Below are 26,104 nucleotides of genomic sequence, written 5' to 3' on the forward strand. Positions count from 1 at the left end.
GGAGCCTGGACTGGGGGACTGACATGGATTACTGTCCTGAGTTGGTCACTAGCTTATAGTGTAGCGGCTAATCTTCCTGGGCTGTAAAATGGTCTGGCTCTTGAATCTGTAATTGTTTGCCTATGAGATTGGTTATTGGGTATGTTTAGTTACAGAAATGGTAAGAGATCCTCTTCATATGTGAGGAAAGTTGAGAAAGCTAAAGCAATGGCGTGGGCCTTAAAAAATGCAGAGAAACTTAGTATGTTTTGGTTGAAGAAATGAAGAGGAAAAGAAGGCCAGTTCTATCTTTTTAGAAGAAGAAGCACTCTGTGGAAGGAACAGTAAAGACGGGAATATTGAGGTAGAAGTAGAAGAGAAAAGGAAGATGTTCATTTGATATAAAATCAGGTATTTTTCTTCTGTATGTTCCTGTTCCTGCTGCATATTAAACTTCAGTGCATGTAACAACCTGCATGAGTTTTGAAATCTGCTGTTTTATAGATCTACGACTTGAGTACGTGTGGTATACACTGGTGTTTCTAGTATCTGCATATTAGCAACCAACATCTTTGTTCTTTAAATTTGTCATGTTAAAATACATGAACATTTGTATATCAAATGCATTTTAGGGAGCACAGTTTTTACATGCTCTGACATGTTTCATTCGTTTTATTCTGGAAGTCTGGGCCTAGGCCCTGTGCTCTGGTCCAGTAGGAGGGATGTAAAACTTACCTGTTCGTGGGAGCTGAGTAGCACAGGCTGGTGTCCACTCTCTCCAGCAACTGCTAAGAGCATTAATTGGTTTAATCTAAGGGGCTCTGGGGTGCAGGTAACTGCTGAGATCCCAGCCTCTGCACTTGGATGTGTAAAGCTCACTCACTGCACCCCAGGCTCTTCTCATTCCCTTCCCATTCCTGTACCTGGAATTCCTAAGTTGTGACTATCTGAGGTTCAGAAAACAGAGACTAGTGGCATATAGGAAGGGGGTAAGCTCATCTAAGGAAGTCTGGAAGCAGGCAACATTTTAGTTGGTAAAATTTTCAAAGATTGAGATTAGAACTCAGGCCTCTTCATGATCTCACTTACATTTGGAATCTAATGAACAAAATAAACTAACGAACAAAATAGATCCAGAGACATTGAAGCATGCAACAGACTAACGGATTTCAGAGGGAAGGGGGTGGGGGTGTATTTCAGAGAGCAGGTGTTGGGAAGAGATTAACCAAAGAATTTATATGCATATATGCATAACCCATGGACAGACAGACAATAGTGTGGTGAAGGCCTGGGGGAGCGGGATAGAGGGGTCAATGTGGGGGAAAAAGAGGGGACATCAGTAATATTTGAAATAACTCAGGCCTCTTAATTGTCAGTCTTGCAGCCACTTTTGTTTTTCTTTGGGGGCTGAAGGTGCTTTTCAAACAGTCGAAGGGGACCTGGGGTGCAGGTAACTGCTGAGATTGCAGCCTCTCCACTTGGATTTGTAAAGCTCACTCACTGCAAAGGGAGGAGGGAGGAGGTTACCTACAGAAAGGAAAACAATACGAGAGTCTGTTACAGAGTACTGTCCTGAGAATGAATCAGAGTTCTCCTCTTAATCTCATATTCCTCCTCCGCAGTTTATTCCTTTTTTTAAAAAAATATATTTTATTGATTTTTCACAGAGAGGAAGGGAGAGAGATAGAGAGAGTTAGAAACATCGATCAGCTGCCTCTTGCACATCCCCCACTGGGGATGTGCCCGCAACCCAGGTACATGCCCTTGACCAGAATCGAACCCGGGACCTCTCAGTCCGCAGGCTGACGCTCTATCCACTGAGCCAAACCGGTTTCGGCCGCAGTTTATTCTTACTAATACATTGTTATTATTGTTTTCCTTCTTAGATGTACAGGTCTTGAAAGAATTTTTAGCTATATCAGCTCCAGTTTCTCACAGCACCTTGGGGTTAAGGACTTAAAAAACCGAGGGCCAGTGCTGCTTTTTTTCTCAGAACAAAGGCAAGATTTCATAGTCTTTCTCTTACTCCCAGTCCTATTACAAGTGTAAGCAAAATTTGCAGATTATAGACTTAGAACTAAGCAAGAAGGCCCTGGTCTTGAGTAGATACTCCCAGCCAGTATCTGAATATTATTATTTTGCTTTGTTCTTTTTTTTTTAAAATCCCTGCCCCAGTTTCTGTTTCTTGGTCCTAGACGTCCAGCATGGGGCTTTTTTGGATCCCCACATCCTTGTTCTAAGAGTTCTCTGCTGACTTTGGCAACTGCATGGTAGGACAGGGTTTCCGAAAAGGCTCAGCTAACATGAGGGCCACCTTATGCAGCCAGCATTCCCTTGTTTCTGTCTGTGTTGGAGAAGACTGCCTCCCTCTTCTATGCTAAACACGAATTGTTTGAAGGCTACTTGCAACTCCCATGGCCATGTTTTGGCTAGCATGATACAGTGTAAGAGGCAGTGGTCTAACCTTTTCCAAGGAGCAAGAGTATCCCCTAGGCTTTATCAGGCTTTCTATAGAAGTTTTGAAAATTGCTTCTTGAAGCCAGGGATTGAGTCAGGATGAGTGGAGGGAGAGGGGGAGGAGTCTCATGTCAACTTGAGGATTTGTCACCCTGTTTATATGCTTTCCCATCCTGTATCCCTTCTTTTGCTTTTTACTGTTGTATTTACTCCTGTGTTCATTCAGTAGAGTCTGCTGACCTGATTGGCAGGAAGAAAATCATTCTAGCTTGCTCATATCTCAAGTCCCACTTGGCAACAGGGCTCCTCAACTGGTCTTTTAAAACAAATTAGACCTCGCTAGTTTTAGGACCTTTGCCCACTGTGTGGTCTGCTCCTTCCTCCTTGATAGCTATAAGCCCTTTTACTGAGCAGAAAGCCTGGCCAGCATCTACTGCCCTGTCGTCTTTTCTTTGCAACCTGCAGGCAGTTTAGACTTGTCTTTTTCAGGATGCTTCTTTGCTGACTGACACAAAGCCACAAGCTCACTTTATGATTTGGGGCAAAGGACAAGTGTAGTCCCTCCCACCAGCACTTTGATCTACAGTTCTTTTCTGTAAATAAGACAGGATTACTATTATGGTTCCCTTCAGCTTCTGTGTCATTACAAATCACAGCTGGCTATAGCTTCTCAAGAAGTACTGAGTGTTGAGCTTGCGAGATGACATATTTCCCCGTTCTTCCAGAGGTGGTGTCTCCTCTTCCTGACTTGTGTTTTTGATTTAGAGATAGAGCAGGGGGAACCCTAATTCACCCCGTAGTAAAGCACGTGAGTACTAGTGACCCATAAAAGTGTGCAGTTCTGTTTGCCCCTTTCCCTGTGGAGCTTTCTATTCACTCTTGTTGGACACATTGAAGAACTGCAGGGTCGGTCAGTGCCTTTTTACTAAGGGGACTTTATCTCTTTTAATTGCAGGTTCCATTACAGCTTATAGAAAGTGTTGAATGCCGAGATATATTTCAGCTTCATTTGACTTGCAAAGATTGCAAAGTTATCAGGTATGTGGTGTGTTTATGCTGCTGTTTATTGTGGAAAAGACGTTTTAGAGAATGGATTCATGGTTTGTTAACAGAAAAAGAGCTTTTGAGGATCAGCCTTGTGGGAATATTTTTCTGAGTAGTTACTATCTGAAATATTTTAGGTTACTTTGCTATTTGAAAGGTATTTTTAAATTTATTGGGAAATATTTTCAAATTTACAAAAAATGCAAAAATAAAAATAGTACAAAGAACACCTGTATTGTTAACATTTTACCCCATTTGCTCTATCGTTTGCAGGGGCCTTGTGTGTGTGTGTGTGTGTGTGTGTATGAGAGAGAGAGAGAGAGAGAGAGAGAGAGAGATTCTTTACTGAACAATTTGAAAGTAAGTTAATATAATCATGGCTCTTCACCTTGTAATACTTTCATGTGCTTTCCTAAGAATAGGGATTTTTTTTTATATAATCACAGTATCATTATCAACTTCACTATTTTACACTTATAATACTTTTATCCAATCTACAATTCATATTCCAAATTTGTTAGTTGACATAATAATGCCCTTTACAGCATTGCCCCTACCCCACCTAGCTCAGAACAGGATCTAGTCAAGGTCAGGTACTACATTTAGCTGGCATGATTCTATAGCCTTCTTTAACCTGGAATGTTTCTCACCACCTTTGTCTTTATGGCATTTTTTTTTCTTTATGACATTTTGAAGAATACTGTCTTTTAATAGACTGTTTCTTATTTTGTCTGTCCAGTGTTTCCTCATGATTAAATTGAGGTTGTACATTCTCAGCTGTTACACTATACCCATGAGGTTGTGTCCTTTTCAGGGTATTGTATTACGTCTGGAGGCAAACAGTATCCATCTGTCCCTTATTGGTGATGTTAATTTTGATCACTCTATTAAGGTGTCACCATAATTTCTAAACTTTCTCCCTTGCAACTAATAAATAATCTAAGGGAGGCACTGTAAGACAATGCAGATTCTTGTTTCTCACCAAATTTCTCCAAAGATTTAGCATCCAATAATATTTTTATCTGATTTAATCTTTACTATAATGGTTGCAAAATGATGCCTGAAATACCTTTTTAAATTTAGTAGCTCTGCAAGTTTTAAATTCCCCAAGTTTTTACTTTTTCTCTTTGACCTGTTCTGGAATGCCAATAAACATTGTGTGCTGGCATGTTGATGAGCCACATTGATTGGGACAAGGGAGAGGTTTAATTGACCTTTTTGGTTTTAAGGTAAATATGTATAGTTGCTTTTTCCCCATTGAGATTTGGCTTGCTTTTGATAGATACTGGCTATAACTCACAGTTTAAAAAGATTGCTTATTAGTTGCTCGATTTTAAACACTGCATCTAAAAAGGTAAAGTATGTCTACACTAATTATTTTAACCTTAGTTATATATTCTGAAAGTTGCAATTGATAATAAAATTTTGTTCCCTACATGGTAATAGCTGAATACTATAATGTAATTTATCTTATTTTGGATATAAAGTTGCTGATTTATTCTAATTGCTAAATAGACAAATTTTGAAATTATTCCCTAAGTGGCAAAAAGTATGGCTGTGATTTGAGCTCAGCCTAACATATCATAACAAAACAAAAGGACTTCTCTAAACATATTTCTTGGGAGGGACAAATATAAAGCTTTGATGGAAGAAATAGAATGAAATTCCACTCATGGAAGAGAATAACTGCCATTTTACTTTAATAATTGACAATCAGTCTCAGAAGAGATTTCATTAGTCTAACAACATAAGTTTCCCATATGTCCAGTTTTCTTCTTTTTGACATTTTACACCATTGGCTAAAATTTGTTGGCCTATTTTTATTATAAATGATAAACATGTGAATGACCACTTCTAACGATTTTTTGACTGTAGTTATCACCTCATCGTGAGTAGGCACTCTTAAAATGTGGCTTTTCTTAGGTTTTATTGTTATCTGTCTTCTGATTACATCTGTACTTGTTTCGCTTTACAAAGGTGTCAGTTTTCAACTTTTGAGCAATGTCAAGAGTGGCTTAAGAGGCTGAACAATGCAATCCGACCACCTGCTAAAATAGAAGATCTCTTCTCATTTGCATACCATGCTTGGTGCATGGAGGTTTATGCCAGTGAAAAAGAGCAACACGGAGACCTGTGCAGACCAGGTAGGCCTTTTTAAAATATGCCAATAGTGGCTTTACGAAGTGCTACTGAGGTACCCTAACATGAAATGGGACCCCTAAGCACTCATATAGTCAGTCAGTGTATATTTTATGCAGCACTTAGCATGTGCCCATCATTCTTATAAGCTGAGTAGAACACGTTTCCTGCCTTTCAGGGGAAGGAAAGAACACAAGATTTGGCATCACAATCTAGGCTTAAAAACCAACTGTATAGTAAGATTTGATGGGTGATCTGGAAGCCTAGTAGAGAGGAGCCAGGAGAATTGTATACAGGTCTGGGAAGACTTCATGTTAGTAGTGGCTTTTGAGTAGGCTTTGAAGGTCGGGTGAGAGTTCATTGATTAGAGAATGGGGAAAAGAATGATAGAGCACGTAGCATGAGCAAAGGTATAGAAATGTGAGATTAGGCCATATAATAGTGGAATATAAAAAGGTCTTTCATTATCTTTGAATTTTCAAGCCATAGGTTACTATTGTCACCCCTTTCATCCCAAGATGATGAAACAGAGGTCCAGAGGCCAGGTGACTTCCTTCAGGACAGAGAAGCTGAGTCTGTGCTGAAACCCAGACTTCCTGACTCCTCATTAAATCTTTGTCGCATTTACTATCTTTCTCCCTCAGAAATGGCTTTGACTAAGTTCATGTTATTTCTCCATATAGTTGTCTGTGAACTTTATGTTGCTATAAATATAACTTTTCTGGTCCAACATGAAGTCTTTACTGTATCCAGTTTGGGAGCAAAGTCTTGAATTCCTAAATGGTACAGAATTGTGAGCTTTCTTCCAATAAAGTTTATTCTTGGGATTTTTTTTTTCTTTAAACCTCAGTTTTTAATCCTGAATCTTCAGTCTTAACAATTCTGCCCTGGCTCATTTTAAACATTTGAGGCTAATCTAGCTATGTGCATTGTTTTGTTTTTGATTCATTCACTGGTTGAAGTTTTTGGTTTATATTCTTGTTTAAATAAAATATAATAACACACATAAGCATCATCTTATTTTTAAAGATGCTTTGATTTTTTGTTTGGCCCTTATGATCTGATCAAACAGGCAGGATAGGCTGGTGTTTTTGTTTTGGGAGCTAAAGATGAAACTCAGAGACAATGGCTGTTGCCAGGTCCCACTGGTAGGTACTGACAGCGTTAGAATTTAAACCCAATTCTCAGCTATTGAGAACTGACTATGTGGGGTGCTGTGGATACAGATGAAAAACGGGCCCTGCCCTTGTTGAGCCTAAGGGAAAGCCTCAGGAATTTAAGCTTCCCAGAAGCCTGGTCAAGGCCAGTGCAATCCAAAGTCAGTAGCAAGAGACCACACTAGCCTTGGAGGTTATGAGAACGTGCTTTTAAACTGTCTCACTTCACTCCCTCATCCGTTGCATCCCTCTTTTTCTTTTTCCTTCTTTATTGAGATACCATTGTATTATTTTTTTTGTTTTGTTTCTTTGTTTCTGGTTCTTTTCAAGTTTTTGTTAAAGGTAAAGTTTATACATAGTGAAATGCACAAATCTTATGTGTACATTTAAGACTCTTAACTCCAAAGGCATTCCCCTAGTTTTGGATTGGCAGCATTTAGTTAACAAACCTAGCTTTCTCCTTTCCTGAAACTGAAATTTTCTCATATTTTTAGATGATTTCTTATTCCCTTGATAATTTTATTCTTTTGGACTTGAGCCAACTCTTAGGACATTCCTAAGATATGCCAGGTCAGAACTAACTTCACTGTCGTCTTTTAATGATGGATGGCTCTGTCCTGAGCTGGGATGTCTTTGGTCCTCAGGTCCTTCCTTTCTGATGTTATTTCGTGTTCTTTGACCACCAGTCCTTACAGATGTCCATGGTGTCCTCTGTCTTTTATGGATTTGTGATGGATAGAGGCATTTGGTGGGTAAAGTACTAGACTTAGGAATTAGAAAAACTGATATCAAATCCGTACTCTACCATTTAATTAAAAAAAAATACTGGGTAAGCCATTTTTATCCTCTCTGTACTTTAGTTTCCTTTGTTCTTCAAACTGGGAACTTCTTGTTCTTCCTGCTCAAGCTGTTCTGGGTATCCTGAAGATCAAATTGGTTATGCTAGAGCTCAATTCAGTAAATGTTTGTGTATCTCCTATGTGCCATGCTTGTAAAAACATTTTGGAAATTATGAATATACAAGGTGATGTGGTGCTGTTGTAACTAACTGTTTTGAACTTCTCTATAAGTAAAAGGTTGTATTTTGTTTCTTCCCAGTATTATATTTTGTTTCTTCCCAGTATATACAGTCCACATGGAAGTTATAACCATTGAACTACACCGGCCAGGGCCCTTTTAGTATTCTTGATGGTCACTGTTCCATGCAATTTGTAGACAAATGGCACCCCAATTCAGATAGCTTTTTTCCTATTTGGAAGTCCATATCACTTCCAAAATAATAGATTCAGCTGATTATTTCTTCCTGCATTTCTGAGCCTGGTCTTTTTATAGCTTTCCTTCAGGAAACATATAATGCCTAGTTTAGTTTAAGCTCAAGAAAAGCAGTTTAAATAGGAAGTAGTTTTATAGAATTGTTCTTCGAGTAATTGCTGTTTCCTATTTTGAAGCTTTTCTCCGAGGGAGAGCAAAGCTTTATACTTTGATCATCAAAGCAGTCCTGTGCTTCTTTTGTGCTTTTATTATTGTAGGCTCTCCTGCTTAATGATTTTTTAATAAAATTACTGCCTTAGGACTCTGAGTTTTAAAGGAAGAAAGTTATTTCAGATTTAATGACTTTTATATTCAGTTCATTAATGCCTTTGTTTCTCACTGTCTTAAGGAAGAGAAAGCCAAATGCAGTAGGGCATGTGCAGATGGGTTACACATGTTTGGGTGGATCTTCTTACAAATGCTTAGCACTTTACTTGGTAATATGGTGTTTCCTGAGATTCCTGGGTACTGGCAGTTATAGTTCTGTTTTCTTTTATCTGTAATTCTTTAATCTATAAGGCTCTGAAAAGTGAATGATTTTTCTTATTTGGTGGCTTGAACTGATCTGAAACTATTTGTTGCTTTATATATCTCAGTATGAATTACGTATGCATTTCATTGTAGAAATACTAATGTTTGATTAAGTAGACCTTGTTTAGAGTGTTAATATTATAATATATGTGTCATTTTAAAATCCAGAAATTTCTCAAGTTCTGAAATCTGGCCCAAAGGGTTTTTTTCTTTCTTTTTTGTTTTTTAATGTTTTTATTGATTTCAGAGAGAGGAAGGGAGAGGGAGAGATAGAAACATCAATGATGAGAGATAATCATTGATCAGCTGCCTCCCACACACCCCCTACTTGGGATTGAGCCTGCAACCCGGGCATGTGCCCTTACCAGGAATAGAGCTGTGGCCTCCTGGTTCAGGGGTTGATGCTCAACTACTGAGCCACACTGGCCAGGCCTGGCCCAAAGGGTTTCTGATGAGTTGTAGATCTATGTTACTATTTTTGGTGAGCTGTTGATGTGATTTCTTATGCATACCATCTCTCTGAGTGTGGAAGTAGGTAAGCAGCCAAAATAATAAGAACATGGGTTTTGGGACCAGACGGGCCTGCCATAATAACCTCTCTGTTTCCATGTTGTCGCCTGTAAAATGAGCTCAGTGATAACTATCCTCAGACTTGATAGTAGTGATTAGATGAGATAACATACTTCTTGATCAAAATTAATTTCTTTATTCCTTAGTTCAGTCTTAACCTGACAGGGATTTTTAAAAAAACTAAAACCAAGTAGATGCTATTTTATTTATACAATACCTATCCCCTACTGAGAAGGATAGCTACGGTTTTATTCTACCTATTTTGCTAAATGGTATTCATTTCCTTTTTTCTGCTATCTTTGGTTTCTAGGGGAACATGTAACATCAAGGTTTAAAAATGAAGTGGAGCGGATGGGTTTTGATATGATCAATGCCTGGAGGATTTCCAACATCAATGAGAAGTACAAGTGAGTTGTATGGGTCCCTGTGGACTGTGTTTCACAGCCATTGTCTTTGCAAAAACCCTATTTCTCATGTGACAGAACATTTGAACTTAGACTTTTTCTTTCAAATGACGTCTATTTATTAAATTTAAATGCGTGATTTTCAGAGTACTTCTTTAGTCTTCTGTTTCCATTGCTATTACTGAAGTGGAAAGTGATCCTTACTTAATAGGATTCTGGAACCTTCCTTTCTACCCTCTCATGGTCTCTGCTTCCTGGCACAGGCATATCTAGATAACAGCGTCTATGAATAGGCAGTCAGTTCTCATCACCACTTGACATCACATTAGAGATCGGATCAATGATCTCATATGCAGTGATAAAACACTTAGGGGTAGTTTTTATGACTAATTTTACTCCACATTCTATGAAATAGACATAAGTATTCTGTACATACTCTTTGCTGCATTTGTTATCTGTAATTAGGACATCCTGTTTGGTTCATATCAAAGATTACATTAATAATCCTATGAGGTCTCTGGAAACGTGAAATTGTAGGCTCTTAACATTTTTTGTGTTTCACTTTGACGAAAGCCTGAAAGACTGCGGGGGGAGCTGTTAGAGGTAACACAGACTTTCACTTCTGTAGTCAGACGGGGATCGTGTGTGTTAGAAATGGCCTGTTTATCTATGACAACAGAGTTACAATGAGTAACTGCCTCTCAACTCCCCTTTTTTTCATTGATAGTTAAGACTGGCAGATTCCCAAAAGGCAGCATCAAGGGAAACAATCCAAGATAGTGTGTGTATATATATATATAAACACTGGAAGCAGCCCATTCTGCTGAGCAGGCCAAGACTCAAGTACTGCTCCGCACTGCCTTTTAACTGACTCGGGTAGCTTGATCAGCATCCTTCTGCTGATTCACCTAATGTCTCTCCCTCTTTCTCACCTTTCCTGTTAGGCTGTGTGGTAGCTATCCTCAGGAACTCATAGTGCCTGCCTGGATCACTGACAAAGAACTGGAAAGTGTAGCAGGCTTCAGGTCCTGGAAGCGCATCCCTGCCGTCATCTACAGGTGAGTAAGCTTGGCCTACTGCCCACTGAAGTGGTCTGCTGCCTCTGATGCCGCTCACCTGGGAAGGGAGGTGAGGCGGCTTCAGGAAACTTCGCAGGCAATTCTGTGCTTCCTTAGTGCTAAAGCAGCTCTTCAGTTACACACCGGTAATTACTGCATCCAGAACAGTAGCTGATAACATTAAATTAACACTGTTAAAAATTTAATAGAAAGGTGGCTGGTCTTGCTATTTTAAGATCCTTCTGACATTCTATGGGAAGATAATGTGCTTGCTGCATTTCGCTTCAGATGTTGGCCTTTGGAACGAGAGAGATGAGTCCTAGAAAGTGAGAATTGGGAGTAGAGTTGAGTCACTTGTGATTGTCTTTGTGGTTGAAAAACTTCAACACTTCAAAGAGCTCTACTTGGAGAGGGAGCATTTAGGGAAGAAGGCTAGATAGAAGATCTTGGCTGGCTATAAAATCTGAGAAATCAAAGGCAGGAATCCAACATGCATTTACTGAATTTAGTTGTCTGTAGATTGCAGTGATGATTCCTGCGGTTGCTAGCAGAGGGGCAAGTTCTAGTAGGGGATGGTGACATGGTGACAAGCACAGGTTTGGAGTTGTAAGTCTTTTCTCTGATACTTCTTGCTATAGCACCTTGAGTAAGTTCCTTAACGGACTAATGCCCGTTCTTAATTAGTAAAATGGGAATGCTGTTCTTTCTTTGCCTGTATGCTATGGCATCTGAATGAATCTATAAACACTGGACTTCTCTAAGCAGTATCTGGAGTAGGTTGTATTCCTGATGGCTGCTTTTATAATTCAGTGACTATCTCATTACTCACAGAATCATGTTAAAATTTTAAGAAGTCATTACCTCTTATTTTGAAACTGTTTCGGGTGTCATCTTCTTATAATATTCACATTCTCCATTTCATTTTCCCAGTTTGCAGACTTTTTGGTCTCTTCTTGAAATTAGACTAAACCAGTGAGGCTTATTTAAAACTCATGCCTAGAGACCTTCTATTGAAATTTTGAAATTGTAGAAAGGGATTTATCTCTGTAATTCCCACTGAGGTAACGGGCTTATTAATTTAGTCCACTGAAGGCAAATTCTGATGCCACCCTGAGTAATGAGATGGAAAAGTATTTTTTTCTGGCCCGGTGAAAGTTCTCAGTCTCAATTCCATCACTGTTGTTTTCAGACACCCCTAGAAAAGTAGGTCACCACATTTACCTATCACTCAAGTGGTAAGGATGACACAAGAATTAGAGAGCAGTGAAAGCTGAAAGGTTTTATGGGCCTTATCAGTAATCTGCCCAGCTCAAATGGGGAAAGCAACCAGCGGCTGCTCTGGCCAACTATGTTAGATCAGCAAACCTGGCATTTGTGTGATTTTCTGACTTTGAAAATGATAGTCCTTCCCCCTTGTGTTCAAAGCAAGGGGCTTTAGGTGAATTCTCCCTGTTGGTAGAGAACCCTAAAAGTGCAGGTTGAAGAAAAACTTCTTAGGATAAATATGGAAAGAATTTTTTCCCTTCTAAAATTTATTCTAGAGAGCATGAGCCATGGGTTTGTTTGTTTTTTTCCCCTCCAACCCTTTCTGGAGACATAGAGTATGTATAAATGAATTTTTTTTTAAAATTTGTAATTTTTCAGAGAAAATCTCTCAAAAGATTACAAATGAAAGTTCTTGGTGTAGTCCACATAAAATCAGGCTTCCAGGAACTGGCCTCTATTTCAGAACTTTTTCTTGTATCTCTGAGCTCCAGACTGGGTGGTCAGATTGAGGCAGTTGAAGAATGTTTTGGGATACTCTAGCACAAGCATGTCACACTCACGGCCAGTGGGCCGTATGCCTCGTTTAAATGAATTTGACATGCTTGCTCTAGCACTCTGCTTTGTCAGCCTGGGTGGCAGGATGCTTCTGAATCCACCTGCATTTACTGAATTTAATTGTCCATAGGCTGCAGTAATGATTCTTGAGGTTGGTAGCAGCAGTTCCTTGACAGCACTGAACCAGTGCCTGATGCATGCTTTCTCTTACTGTGATGAGAGTATTTAATTAGATTTATCATTGAAGACAGAGATTGCTCTAACACAGGAAGATGATGATAAGGGCACCCCCTCTGTAGTTCAATCCACAGCTCCCCTCTTTGTGCATTGAATGATTTAGAAAATTCTAGTCATTTTGGAAGTTTGCCTGACACCAGTTTAGGGATAGTTTAAACATTTCATTGTTTAATTTTTATATTTTTTATGGTTCTGTTTGTGAAAATGATAGAAATGCTCTTTAATGATTTTTAGCTTTAGTGTTTTAGTTCTCTTTCGTGCATCTAAAGCATTTTAGAAGACTGCAGAAACTGCCCACTGCAGTAGCTCAGTTGCAGTCTAGCTACTATAATGCCATAGCCTTTCATGGATGAAGAGTGCCATCTACTGTTCCTCCTGGGCACGTCTGGGAAGCATTGCAGAGAAAGGTGCCCAGGAAAGGTCCTGCCAAGCCTCTTTCTAGAGGTTTGGCATCCATCAGCTCATTGGTTACCCAGCACCTATTAGCATATGCTAGTAGGCATTTTAAGAATCAATGAGGTGTTTTTTTTTCAGTTTGGCTTCATTCAGGTGAGCCAGTTGATTGTGTTGGTAATACACAACTACTTGTCTCCCAATAAGGGAGGGTTTAAAAACTACAAGCAAACTGGTGGTTCCAGTGAAATTTGATTATTACCAAATTTAATGTATTGCTTGTGAGCCTTAGGATTAAAAACAAAAATCTTTTCTCACATCATTCCTTGAAGAAGACAAATGGATTCAAAAGTGTGTGTTGCTTAAATCCATATTTGCTCTACATATGTGTAATGTGTGCATCATATATGTGTTTAGAAACAATTTTTTTTAAAATATATTTTTTATTGATTTCGGAGAGGAAGGGAGAAGGAGAGAGAGAAACATCAATGATGAGAGAGAAGCATTGATTGGCTGCCTCCTGCATGCCCCCCACTGGGGGTTGAGCCTGCAAACCGGGCAGTGCCCTTGACCAGAATCGAACCCGGGACCCTTCAGTCCGCAGGCCGATACTCTATCCCCTGAGCCAAACCAGCTAGGGCTAGAATCAATTTTAACGGAGGTAAGACATTGATAGTTTCCTCTAGAATATAGAATTGAGGGACATTTAAATTTTTTGCTTACTAGCTTTTTATTCTACTAATTTGTGTTTACAGTGAACTGATTTCTTTGATAATTTTTTTAAATGGCTTTATGGAGATGTCCTATACAATTTCCCTTTTAATGTAATATGTAGTTAGTGATCTTTTCTTTTTTTCTCTTTTTTCTTTTAAGTAGATTCACAGAGTTGTGCAGCCATCCTTACAGGTAGTTTTAGTCATTTCACCATCCCAAAAAAGAAATCTCAGACCCATTAGTAGTCACTCCCCAAAGCCCCTAGTCCTGGGTTACCAGTAAACTTGTTTCTGTCTCTAGATTTGCCTGTTCTGCACATTTCATATAGATGGAATCATACAGAATGTGGCCTTTTGTGACTGATTTCTTTCAGTTAGCAGAACATACTCAAGGCTCATCCATGTTGTAGCATGTGTTAGGACTTTATTTCTCTTTATTGCCAAATAATATTACTTTATAACTTTTTCATTACTAAAATTGCCTAACTAAAATTCCTAGTTAGGAAAAGACTTGGTTTTAATAGAATCTTAAAGTAGACTACGAGTACTCTGATCTTATTTCTTGGAAAAGGATCTATGAGAGTATGGCTTATTGAGGTTTATGCTGCTCATTTCCTTCTAAGAGAGTAGCTGGCTCATTGAGCTTATTTGCCTATAATAAGAACAGTTTGTGACTCAGGAAATCTCAGGAGATTTTGTCAAGCAGTTCACTGTGGGCCAGGTAAGTGTTTCGGTCCCAAAGGTGGGATCTTGTTTTGAAAATAATCCCCAAGCCAGCCAATTGCTGCGGTGGACCTTCAGAAATCAGTGAGGAAACAAATTTTTCAGGTGCAGATAAGAAGGAGAGAACAATGCTTCATTATTGATTAGGAGAATTAGTGTAGTATCGATAGATTATTTTTTACCTGATTTTCCAAAAATAAATTTAAAGATACAGACATTTGCTTTATAAATAGTAATTTGTTTTCTCTAAGAAGATACATTTATTATTTTGTTGGTAACTCTACAAAGATCTCTAAAATGGTCTGATAATTGAGAGAGGTCTAGGTAGGATTTGTTGTTTTTGTTGCTATATAAGATTTCTGCCCTGAGAGGACTTGAAGCTAATGCATCTTTTACCTGTAGTTAGGCAGTTCATTAAGGCATTTAAAATCCACGACCTCACTGTGGTACGAGCACAGAGCATCTGGATGGGGCCTCTGGAAGGTACAGTTGTTTCTTGTTCCCTGCACAGGCACCAGAGCAATGGAGCTGTCATTGCCCGCTGCGGGCAGCCGGAGGTCAGCTGGTGGGGCTGGCGAAATGCTGATGATGAGCACCTGGTGCAGTCAGTAGCCAAAGCTTGTGCCTCCAACTCCCGATCGAGTGGCAGCAAACTATCAACTAGGAACAGTTCTCGAGACTTTCCCAATGCAGGAGACCTTTCTGATGTGGAGTTTGGTAAGGTGCTTCCTGGCAGCAATTTTTATAGCAGATGAGAACCTTTTCTTGAAACGGCCTTTTTCTTATAACACATAGAATTTGTTTTATAGAAGAGAGCAACGCTTCAATTGATGCGATTGTTTGAGGATTCATGGGTCTTGGCAATAAACGAGAAGACCCCTTATTTCAAACTTGGTTTAAGAGGACTAGAGTGGTGTTTTTGTTTTGTTTTTTTTTGTTTGTTTTGGGGGGTCTTTCTTGCCATAGTAACAGGAATATATATGTAGTAGGGGACCTGTAGTTTCTCCAGACCATGGAGGAAAATTTCACCAGGCTTCATTAAAGGACAGCTGTTGTAGAAACAAGGTATAGGAGATTATAGGCAAAATAGAAAACAAAAAGAAGTTCTGGTTAGGGATTTCACTTAATTATTTTATTTTATTTTTTTTGTACCATAATATGTGTCTGGGGTTCTTACTTTGCACAATTCTGGAAGGGACAGGTTCATTAGTTTTTCCTCCCCACTCCTGATGTTCCTAGATTCTTCTCTGTCACATGCTTCAGGAGCAGAGAGTTTAGCCATCCAACCTCAGAAGCTTTTGATTTTGGATGCACGTTCCTATGCTGCAGCTGTTGCAAACAGAGCCAAAGGAGGAGGCTGTGAATGCCCAGGTGAGATGGACAGTGCTTTGTCCCCCAACATTCTTTCCTCATGAGTCCAGCCTGTGCCCAACTGGGTCTTACTTCCTAATATGAAATGAAAGGCAAACCATGTTCCCCAACCTATCTTGAGAGAGCCAGAGCTCTTTGGATTAACGCTATGCTCTTCATGGGAGAAGTGGAGGTGGAGGTACAGTGAAACCAAATAGTCCTCCTTCCTTGTGCCAGCCTTTAGGTGATAAGGAAAGTCAGTTCTCTCCCATAATAAAGTCTGTTCTTATTTGGAAGCGGCTTCTTTAAGGCTCAGTTTCTCAGCCTTTTAGGAGCTTTGTGTTGCCTTTGACAAGTGGGTATGCTCATCACTTGTCTTACAGAAACTCCTCACATGGCTTCCACTTAGAAAACCTGGCCTGGAAATTGAAGCAGTAAATACAAAACTGTAGCAAAGTGCTTCTCTCCTAACCTCTGACGTACCTACTGTTTGAATGCTGGTTTTCTCCAAAGAAGGAACCCTTTGGTGCCAGTTGTGTGCTGATGGAGCAAGTTGAGGCACCAAACTCCTTATTCAGATGGGATCTAAGCTGAGAATTAAAAGCAGTGGTACTAAGCTGAAATTTGAATGCACGAAATGCATTGTTCTGCCAGGTTGTTTTCAGAGATTCCAGAGCTACAAGTTAGCGCAGGCCCAAGAAGTAAACCTAGGGGTGAGGGGAATATATAGATCTTTTTATTTTTTATTATTCATGTTTTTTAAAGTAACAGCTTCTATTTTATGTCAGTATCCTCACAAATCTAACCTTCTTCTTTGCAAAAACAGGTAAAATTTCAAGCACTATTTTCCGCTCATAATAGACTGAGCTAATATAGGCTTCAAAACACTGCAGTTCCATTAGCAGCTGCAGTGGGTTTTGTTTATTGCCATTTTGCTTCTTTTAAATTTGGCCATGTGGGCTTTAAATTTAACGTATTTGTGTTCTACTTATTGTTTTTCTCTCTAGAGTATTACCCCAACTGTGAAGTTGTGTTTATGGGGATGGCAAATATTCACTCAATCCGGAGGAGTTTTCAGTCTCTGCGGTTGCTGTGCACACAGATGCCAGATCCGGGAAAGTAAGACCTTGGCCTTAGCTTTAATTTTGCATTGCCTTTTCTTTTCTTTTCTTAGAGTTCAGAGGTTCCTTCTATTTCTTGGTAAGCTTTGGTTTTACTGTCAGTCTCTGTGGGTATTCTTTCAGTGTTTGGGGCACGGCAGCATAAATGAGGAGCTGGGATTAAAATGTAGCCCTTTGAAAGGTTTAAAATGTGCAGCACACGACAAACGGCAGCCCTCAGAATGGAAGTATTGCTTTCTTTTTTCTAAAAACTCCTCCTCCTTTTCTACATTTGCTTTTGGCCCAAAGTAATTTAATTTTTTGGTTTCTGACGTCCTGTAGTGACAGTTATCTGCTATGAACTGGGATGTTTTACCATGAAGAGTCAAAGTTTATTAATCGTGTTCTAAAAAGGGTTAAACTTTTAAAAACTTGCTGTTAGGTCAATTCTTTTCACATAAGCTGCTTTCTAAACCACCCTCCCTCATTTACTAAGGACAGCGCCATGGTTTTCATTGCTCATTGAAAATGAATGGCTGGCATGTGCAGTGAGGAGGGTGAAATGACATCCCCTCTTCCCAAGGGAGCTGTTTGGATACAAGATAAATTAGGAGGAATGCTCTATAAGACAAACATGGACACATAAATATTTAAAAGCCCCTGCTTTACATTTCAGGAAGCCAGAAATGGTGCTAAAGAAGAGAGAATTTTCTCTTTTCTGGTATTTGTGCTGGAGCCCATAGCTGTTTCGTTGGGTTCTATTTAGTAGACTCACGATCACATCAAGTTTTGCAGCCTTCTTTACTTGATTTATTAAATCAGATGGCTGCCTGAAGCACTTGTGCTAACTCCTGGTACCAAATGATTAAATTCATCACAATTGCAATCAGCCCAGAGGGTGAAGCACTTGTCCTTGGGGAAAAGCCTGACGGAAGAAATGAGCTTGATGTTCTGCTTTGGGGATTAGCAGCTTGCATTGCTGTACACTCACAGAACCCAGGCAGCAGCGCGCTCTTCCTTAAAGGCGGGGCATAGAAAGGAGGACTCCGGAGATCTGCCACTGTATGACTTTGGCCAAATCTGTGGGTATCAGTTTTCCTGTCTGTTAAAATGAAAGGGATAGAATCAACACTACCTGATCTCTAATCTTCCATATATTAAAATTATAAAGCTTTTTTTTTTTTACCTTCACCGGAGGGTATGTTTTTATTGATTTTTAGATTGTGAGGAAGGGAGAGAGAGAGACATTGATATGAGAGAGGAACATCAATAGGTTGCCTCCCATATGCACCCCTACTGGGAATGGAACATGCAGCCCAGCTCTGTGCCTGACGAGGAACGAAATGCACAGCCCTTGTGGTGTACATTGGTGCAAGATAGTTTTTAAACTCGGTAAAAAGGGTGTACTTAGCGCTATGTTGGTCCAGGTGAATGTCTGGGAAGGAAGGGGGTTTTTAAAGAAGGTAATGCTGCTTGGCCTGTGTCGCTCAGTGATTGAGCATCGACCTATGAACCAGGAGGTCACGGATCAATTCCCAGTCAGGGCACATGCCTGGGTTGTGGGCTCGATGCACAGGATGAGGCATGCAAGAGGCAGCCAGTCAATGATTCTCTCTCATCATTGATATTTCTCTCTCCCTCTCCTCTGAAATCAATAAAAATATTAAAAAAAAGTACAGAAGGTGATGCTTTATCTTTTTAAATTTTATTTTTCAATTACAGTTTTTACATTCAGTATTATTTTGTATGTATTTCAGGTGTACAGTATGGTGGTTAGAATACTTTACAAAGTGTTCTCCCCAACTTTTCTAGTACCCACCTGGCACCATACATAGTTATTACAATATTATTAACTCTGTTCCCTCTGCTGTACTTTACATCCCTGTGACTGTGTTGTAACTGCCGAGTTGTACTTCTTAATCCCGTCACCTTTTTCACTCAGTCCTTCAACCCCCCCCCCCCCCCCCCCCAGCTTTGTCTTTGGCAACAAGTTATATTATAATGCTGTGCTAACGCCTCCCTTGAGGAAAAATGAAGCTATGCAGTGCTGGGACCAGCTGTAAACAAGCCTCCCAGCACTGGTGACTGTGGAAGGCTGGGGCACGGTGTATTCCTACTCGTTGTAGAATAGGCACGGAGTGTGCAGTCCCTCAGCACCTCCTTGGTTGGCCACTTCTGTAGTGCAGCTTCTCTGTCAGGCATGGACAGCACCACCTGGTAAGTATGAATAGTTTAGTCAGGTCAAGAGAGCCTCACACTTGTTCTCAGTTACTGTTTCTCCAGGGGCCAGGAAATAATGCAGTATTTTCTCTCCTATGCCTTATCTTTTAGTTTCTTCAAGACTCTGTGAGGAATGAGAAGAAACAATTTATCCATTAGCAAAAAATGTGTTCGGGTCCCTCTTAGGAGATAGAATGTTTTGAGATTGAGTTTTGCTTTTTTGTTTGTTCATTTTTTTTACCCATGATTTTCAGCTATGCCTGAGATACAGTGTCCGCCCTCTGAGGATCTAGGGTTTGATTGGTAGACCAAGCTAATCCATGTGAAATCAAAGCTTATGCACTACATTCTGTAGTCTATTTACCTCCCCGCCTTGGATTATTTCAAAAAGTCACACTCATTCCCGAGGTTTAATAGTTGTTTATAGTAATCTTGGCAACAGCCCTCTCTGAGCCCCCTAGCAGAAGTACTTATTCCCTCCTCTGACTCAGTGTTTGAAGGGCTACACTGTTGTCTTAATACAAATCTGATTACATTTTGGAGAAATCAGAGAGCTTTTTTGGGGGTCGGGGGGGAGGGTGGAATTCATGACAAGAAACAAACTGTCAACAGTTAAAAGACAAGTGTGATCAGCTTGTGATTACTCTCAAGGGGCAATGCTTGTGATCTGATGCTTCCTAAAGGCCTTTTGAAAAAAGGGTCTTGTGGATCCCGGCTGAATCCAGTCTCTGTTAAACGAACTTCCTGTACTTTTTTTTGAAAACTTGTTGGATAAAGTTGCTGATCATTAAATATAAATATCTAAATATCTTCTGTTTTACATCTCAGAAGTGGCTGCATTTTCTTCAAGAGAAGATTCCAGAATTATGTTTTTTTAAACTGGGTATATACCTATCACAGACTGAACAATATTAAATATTAATTTTATGGGAAATTAGCCATAAGATTTTCGAAACAACAGGTGGTCCTACTGATGGCTGCCCTATTTCTAAGGCTCTCCTCTATTGCAGTGGTTGCCAGCTGGTGGTCCGTGAGGTCCGAAAGGTTGGCGACAGCTGCTCTATTGCATAGTAGGGTTTGGGCATCATCTCTGTACATGTTTTATAAAGACACAGAGACAGGTTTTCTGTTTGCTCTGGCAATGTTTATTTGAAGGGAAAGTCTTTGGGAATTGCTGTTTAATTTGATGGGTATTTGGCATGACACGGTGACGTAATCAGAAGAGTCAGCATTCCCTTATCCCCTTCTGTTTTTATCTTTATAGTTGGCTCTCAGCTCTTGAAAGCACAAAATGGCTCCATCACCTGTCTGTGCTTTTGAAGTCAGCACTTTTGGTAGTGCATGCTGTGGATCGTGATCAGCGACCAGTGCTAGTGCACTGCTCAGATGGCTGGGACCGCACCCCCCAGATTGTGGCATTGGCTAAGCTCTTGCTGGACCCTTATTACCGAACCATAGAGGTGGGTGCATCCCAGGAGTAGGACTTGGTACTTCAGGGTGAGTGGGGGGCACATTAGAAGGTTTTATGATCAGTTTTGGTTGTGTGGATAGGTCTAATGAAAGTGAAATTTTCTTGTTTTAAATCATTGCTCTTTTACCTTGAGCTAAATTGTAGTGGTGCCTACCACAGTTTTTGCCTCTTAAATTGCGCAGATTTCGATAATAAAGTATTGAGAATATAGCATATTTTCCTTTGTAGTCTACCTACTTGGAAAAGTTTCCCCTGCTCCACGAAAATGGGGCTTCTATAGAAGGATCTTGGAATACTTATGTCATAAATATTACCACAGTATTCTGTGGAGAAAGAGCTCTACTCTGAAATAACCTGCTGATGGCTTAAAGATGTAAGAAAAACCATAAATGTACCCTAAAATTTATATAAATCAGAGGTTAGGAAAGATTTTACAAACATTACTTTCTTTGTAGGTATAATATGAAAGACAGAAATTAAAAAGTAAAAAAGAAATTTAGGGGAAAATAGTGACTTTTTAAAAAACATATTTTTATTGATTTCAGAGAGGAAGGGAGAGAGAGATAGAAACATCAATGATGAGAGAGAATCATTGATCGGCTGCCTTCTGCACGCCCCTACTGGGGATCAAGCCCTCAACCTGGGCATGTGCCCTTGACCAGAATCGAACCTGGGACCCTTCAGTCTGCAGACTGACGCTCTATCCACTGAGCCAAACCAGTTAGGGCGAAAATAGTGACTTTCAGCCCTGACCAGTTTGGCTCAGTGGCTAGAGCATCACCCTGTGAACTGAAGGCTCCCAGGTTCGATTCCGGTCAAGGGCATGTACCTTGGTTGCAGGCACATCCCCAGTAGGGGGTGTGCAGGAGGCAGCTGATCCATGTTTCTCTCTCATGGATGTTTCTAACTCTCTATCCCTCTCGCTTCCTCTCTGTAAAAAATCAATAAAAAATATATTTTTAAAAAAAAGTGACTTTCATATAGTGAGTGAAAGAGGCTAAAAATATACATTAACTCAAGAAAGGCTTAGTACCCTTTTGATGATTATGGAACAAAGTTGAGGGAATGGGGAAATTGGCTTAAATATATCTTATCAGGGATGCAGCCTTCAGCCTCAAGGCTGGATCCAGAGCTGCTTCTGATGGGCTTAGTGAGAGGCTGTTAAAGGGTTCACTGCTAGTGACACCAGGCCCAGGACTGTCACAATCTGGACAGACAAGCACAAATGGTCTTTCTTGTGTGCTTCCCTGCAGGGTTTCCAGGTCCTCGTGGAGATGGAGTGGCTGGATTTTGGTCACAAGTTTGCTGATCGGTGTGGTCACGGGGAGAACTCTGATGATCTCAACGAGCGTTGCCCAGTGTTTCTGCAGTGGCTTGACTGTGTTCATCAGCTTCAGAGGCAATTTCCTTGCTCTTTTGAGTTCAATGAAGCATTCCTTGTGAGTTTGGGCATGTGGTTCTTCATTTTGGGGACTTTCTAAATTCGTGGGGTATCAATACAAATGGTAGTGGGCCATTTTCACTTGAGTCTGTGTATCCTTTTTAGAATTTAAGAGGAGTCATTCTTTCTCCCATTTTAAAAATTAAAACAGTAAAAAACAAGTGTTTATTCTTTGAATCTAGGTGTACTAGGTTTGTATAGTTTTGGAGTTGGTTTAAAGTGTAGTGGCTCTCATCTCATCTCATCACACTTTTCTTAGTCCTGCAGCCCCCTCTAGCTATTTCATTTCCTCACACTAGAGCTCAAGTCTTCTACATTTACTATATCAAAATCTTATTTTTCCATTTTCTCTTAAACCTACTCCAATCAGGTGTTCACCCCACTAATTTATCAGGGCCACTCTGGTTAAGGTGCCTAGTGACCTTCATGTTGCTAATCTAGTGATAAGCTCTAAGTCTTCATCTTTTAAAATACTTAATTCCCATTTATTTAAAATTCTATCAGTCTGTGTACATTCATCTCTTTTAAATTGAGGAGTAATTGATGTGTAACATAATTAGTTTCAGGTAAACAACATAATGATTTGATAGTTGTGTATATTGTGAAATGAGCACCACAATAATTCTAGTTGACATCCATCACCATAGTTATTTTTTTGTAACAAGAACTTTTCAACTTTTAAATATGCAATTCAGTATTAATTAATTATAGTCACCATGCTGTATATTACATCTCCATAACTTACTTTATAACTGGAAGTTTGTACCATTTGACTGTCTTCATCTTTGATCCATTAGTATTTGGCAGTTTAATCACTTCTTTCTTGAAACACTTGAAACAAATGACTTCCAGCATGCACTGTATCTTAGTTCTCCTCTATCTCACTGGCTGGTCCTTTCTGCCTCCTTTGCTAGTTGCTCTTTATCTGCCCAGTTCTGAATTTTGGAATGCCCCAGGCCCAGCCTGTAGGCTGCTTCTCTATCTGTATTTCCTCTCTTTCTTTTACATTCCAAATTTAGTCTGTCAGCAGATTCTGCAGCTCTGCTTTCAAAATACACCTAAAACCTGATTTACTGCTGTCTCCACTGTTTGCACACTCATCTGAACCATCACCTCCTGCCCCAATTTAAGAGAGTTAATCCAGCAGCCAAGGGGATCCTTCTAAAGCATAATATAGACCATGTTACTCCCCTGCTGAAAAACCTCCAACTTTCCATTTTACAGAGTAAAAGTCAAAGTCCTTAATGATGGCCTGCAGGTCTCCCTCAGAGGTTATCTGTGTAGCTTCATTTCCTGCCATTGTTCTTAGGCAGTGTCCTTTAGTCATTCTGGCCTCCATCTGTTCCTCAGAAATCACAGGCATACACTCACCTTAAGACCATTGTGCTTGCTGTCACCTCTGCTGAGCATTTCCCTTCCAGATACCCACATGACCTCTCTTCATTCTGGCAAGTCTTGGGCCAGGGAGGCTGTCCCACCCTGCCCTGCCCCTCTTACTCTGCCTTATTGTTGTCCATACCACTGGTCATTCCTCTTTCCCTCAGGGTAGGAGAGCTACTTATAATAAAAGCCTAATATGCTAAGTGTCCGGTTGTCCAGTTGGCTGTTCAACCAATCAAAGCGTAATATGCTAATGATATGCTAAGGCCGCTCAACCGCTCGCTATGACGTGCACTGACCACCAGGGAGCAGATGCTCCGACCAGTAGGTTAGCTTGCTGCTGGGGTCCGGCCTATGGGGACTGAGTGAGACAGGCCAGACACGCCCTGGAGCCCTCTCATGTTACCTCCCAAGCTGGCCAACTTCCCGCATCTTTCCCCGGCCCTGATCGTGCACCGGTGGGGTCCTGGGCCTGGCCTGTCCCCTCTTGCAATCCAGGACCCTTTGGGGAATGTTGGAGAGCCAGTTTCGGCCCAATCTCGCAGGCCAGGCCAAGGGACCCCACTAGTGCACAAATTCGTGCACCAGGCCTCTAGTTAATGTATATCAGCCCTATAGAAACGTCTGGAGTATGTGAGATGCTCAGTAACCACTTGTTGAATGAAAAGCCATTTAGAAGTGTGCTCCCAGTTCAGACTTGGGTTGCACATTAACCTGCTCCTGTATGCAGTTTATATGCTCTGTCACTCTTGAGAGTGACTGTTAACTTAGGACCTCAGAGACTGTCGGGGAGGTAAGAGGAGTGGATATGCCAATTATCTGTCTTTGCTCTTTTGATTTAGGAGTCATGGTGGTTGGGGTTGGCACTCTGAAATTGGTGCTGTTAGGAGGTGGCTATTGCGTGATTTTACTTGCTTCTCCCATTCTTACCGAGTGTGAACGGGAAGTGCTCTCAAGGATGTCTGGGAAGAACTTTCCCCAGAGAATATGTACCCTATTGCTTGATTTTGCCTCATTGGACTCCCATAGGTGAAACTGGTGCAACATACCTATTCCTGCCTCTTTGGAACATTCCTGTGCAACAACGCCAAGGAGAGAGGGGAAAAGCATACTCAGGAACGGACATGCTCCGTGTGGTCGCTGCTTCGGGCAGGCAACAAGGCTTTCAAAAACCTACTGTATTCCTCTCAGTCAGAAGCCGTATGTATCCTTCAGTCTTTCCTCTCTGATCAGCAGAAGGAATTTACTGGTGGGGACATTTAAGAGCCTTTTTGAGTAGTAACTGTTTTCTCAAAGGCATCTCTGCGGTCTCTGGATGGGTTGGTTCATGTTTTTCCTATCACTTTGTCCTGTGATGCTCTGACCTGCTTCTGACATTTTATTCAGGGTGGTCTGATTTCATATACATCTCTGCCACTGTAAACATGAATCTTTCCTGGCACCTCCGCCAGAGCTAACTTACTCCTAGCATGTTCTGTCCAGTGAGTGGCAGAAGCACTGGAGTTGTCCCTGGGTGCTCCTTCTGAGCTACCACCTGTCCCCCAGCACCCTTACAGTGCCATCCGGTGGTGATATCCACAGCAGCGTCTGTTCCAGAGAGCAGAAACTGTGTGACGTTAGCATGCGTGTCTTTATTTCTGTGCTTACATGGAGAACTGGCAGGCCTTCTAAGACTTTGTTCCTCAAAGGAACGCCTTCTGTTAAGCAGAGAAAAGGAGGCACTCACATCAGTGTGCTGATATACGGTAATGTGTCTTTTGTCAGAATGCATCTTAAATTCGAAAGAAGTTAAAACGAGGCTAGTCAGAGGTTTTATTGCTTTGCTGGACTATTATTGTGCTTTTCACCACATTTAAGTAGAGAGGAAAGATTTGACGTAACTGCTTCTCTCCTTCACTGTGCCTGTTGGGGAAGTAACAATACAGGAAGAAATTTCCCTCCTTTTCACATGATTAATTAAAATGATCCTATAAAATAGGTCAGTGTCTTCTGAAGCCAAGTTTTTGTACCAGAGAACGGTCACCATGTAGTGAAATGACTCGCTTATGTAGAAAAAGCAACCAGTTAAGCTGATGAGTCAGTCTTTCAGTAAAGATGACCTGAGAAATGGATTTTAAAAAAACCACTTCAAGTGTTCATGCTTACAGGAGCCTCTCAGGTGAAAAATGTTGCCAAAACTCTAATCTTATATCGGCCCTCTTGGGAAATAGACTTGTATCCACTGATGCTAACTTCCTTTGGAGATTTGCCAAAAACTGCTGGTTGTTCAAGCATGGTGCTTGTTCTTGACCTTTATTTCTAGTCATCTCTAAAGGACTTGTTGAAACCTGCGTCCTCTACTCTCTCTTCAGGTGCTGTACCCTGTGTGCCATGTGCGTAACCTGATGCTGTGGAGTGCAGTGTACCTGCCCTGCCCATCCCCGTCCACCCCTGTGGATGACAGCTGTGCACCATACCCAGCCCCTGGCAACAGCCCTGATGATCCACTCCTGAGCCGGTGAGCACAGAGTTGATGCCAAGGCCTTAAATCTTGTGTGGTGTATTCCTGTTAGGATACCCAGGGTTGGTCAGAGATCCTGACATTGGCTGGCTCCACACGTTTTCT

The 26,104-nt window shown here is 40.7% G+C and overlaps 1 protein-coding gene and 1 long non-coding RNA gene across 10 annotated transcripts in view; one reads left to right on the forward strand and one right to left on the reverse strand.

Moving 5' to 3' along the window:
* Window positions 1-26,104, forward strand: part of MTMR3 (myotubularin related protein 3) — an 85,661-nt gene that overhangs the window by 51,077 nt on the left and 8,480 nt on the right. For all 9 annotated transcript variants that reach the window (XM_070399492.1, XM_070399494.1, XM_070399497.1 and 6 more), the window contains 11 exons: window positions 3,392-3,474; window positions 5,458-5,624; window positions 9,499-9,595; window positions 10,537-10,650; window positions 15,049-15,254; window positions 15,777-15,908; window positions 16,895-17,006; window positions 20,472-20,667; window positions 21,932-22,117; window positions 24,529-24,699; window positions 25,851-25,996. In XM_070399492.1, coding sequence (XP_070255593.1) covers window positions 3,392-3,474; window positions 5,458-5,624; window positions 9,499-9,595; window positions 10,537-10,650; window positions 15,049-15,254; window positions 15,777-15,908; window positions 16,895-17,006; window positions 20,472-20,667; window positions 21,932-22,117; window positions 24,529-24,699; window positions 25,851-25,996 — 1,610 coding nt within the window. The remainder of the gene's footprint in view (window positions 1-3,391; window positions 3,475-5,457; window positions 5,625-9,498; window positions 9,596-10,536; window positions 10,651-15,048; window positions 15,255-15,776; window positions 15,909-16,894; window positions 17,007-20,471; window positions 20,668-21,931; window positions 22,118-24,528; window positions 24,700-25,850; window positions 25,997-26,104) is intronic.
* LOC138997717 (uncharacterized) overlaps window positions 18,962-26,104 on the reverse strand; it is a 29,183-nt gene continuing 22,040 nt past the window's right edge. The window contains exon 3 of the long non-coding RNA XR_011469009.1: window positions 18,962-19,331. This is a non-coding gene — a long non-coding RNA (uncharacterized lncRNA). The remainder of the gene's footprint in view (window positions 19,332-26,104) is intronic.

This window comes from Myotis yumanensis, unplaced genomic scaffold (genome assembly GCF_028538775.1).
Source record: "Myotis yumanensis isolate MYYU_CA2020_CCGP unplaced genomic scaffold, mMyoYum1.0.hap1 SCAF_19, whole genome shotgun sequence".
Taxonomy (NCBI): domain Eukaryota; kingdom Metazoa; phylum Chordata; class Mammalia; order Chiroptera; family Vespertilionidae; genus Myotis; species Myotis yumanensis.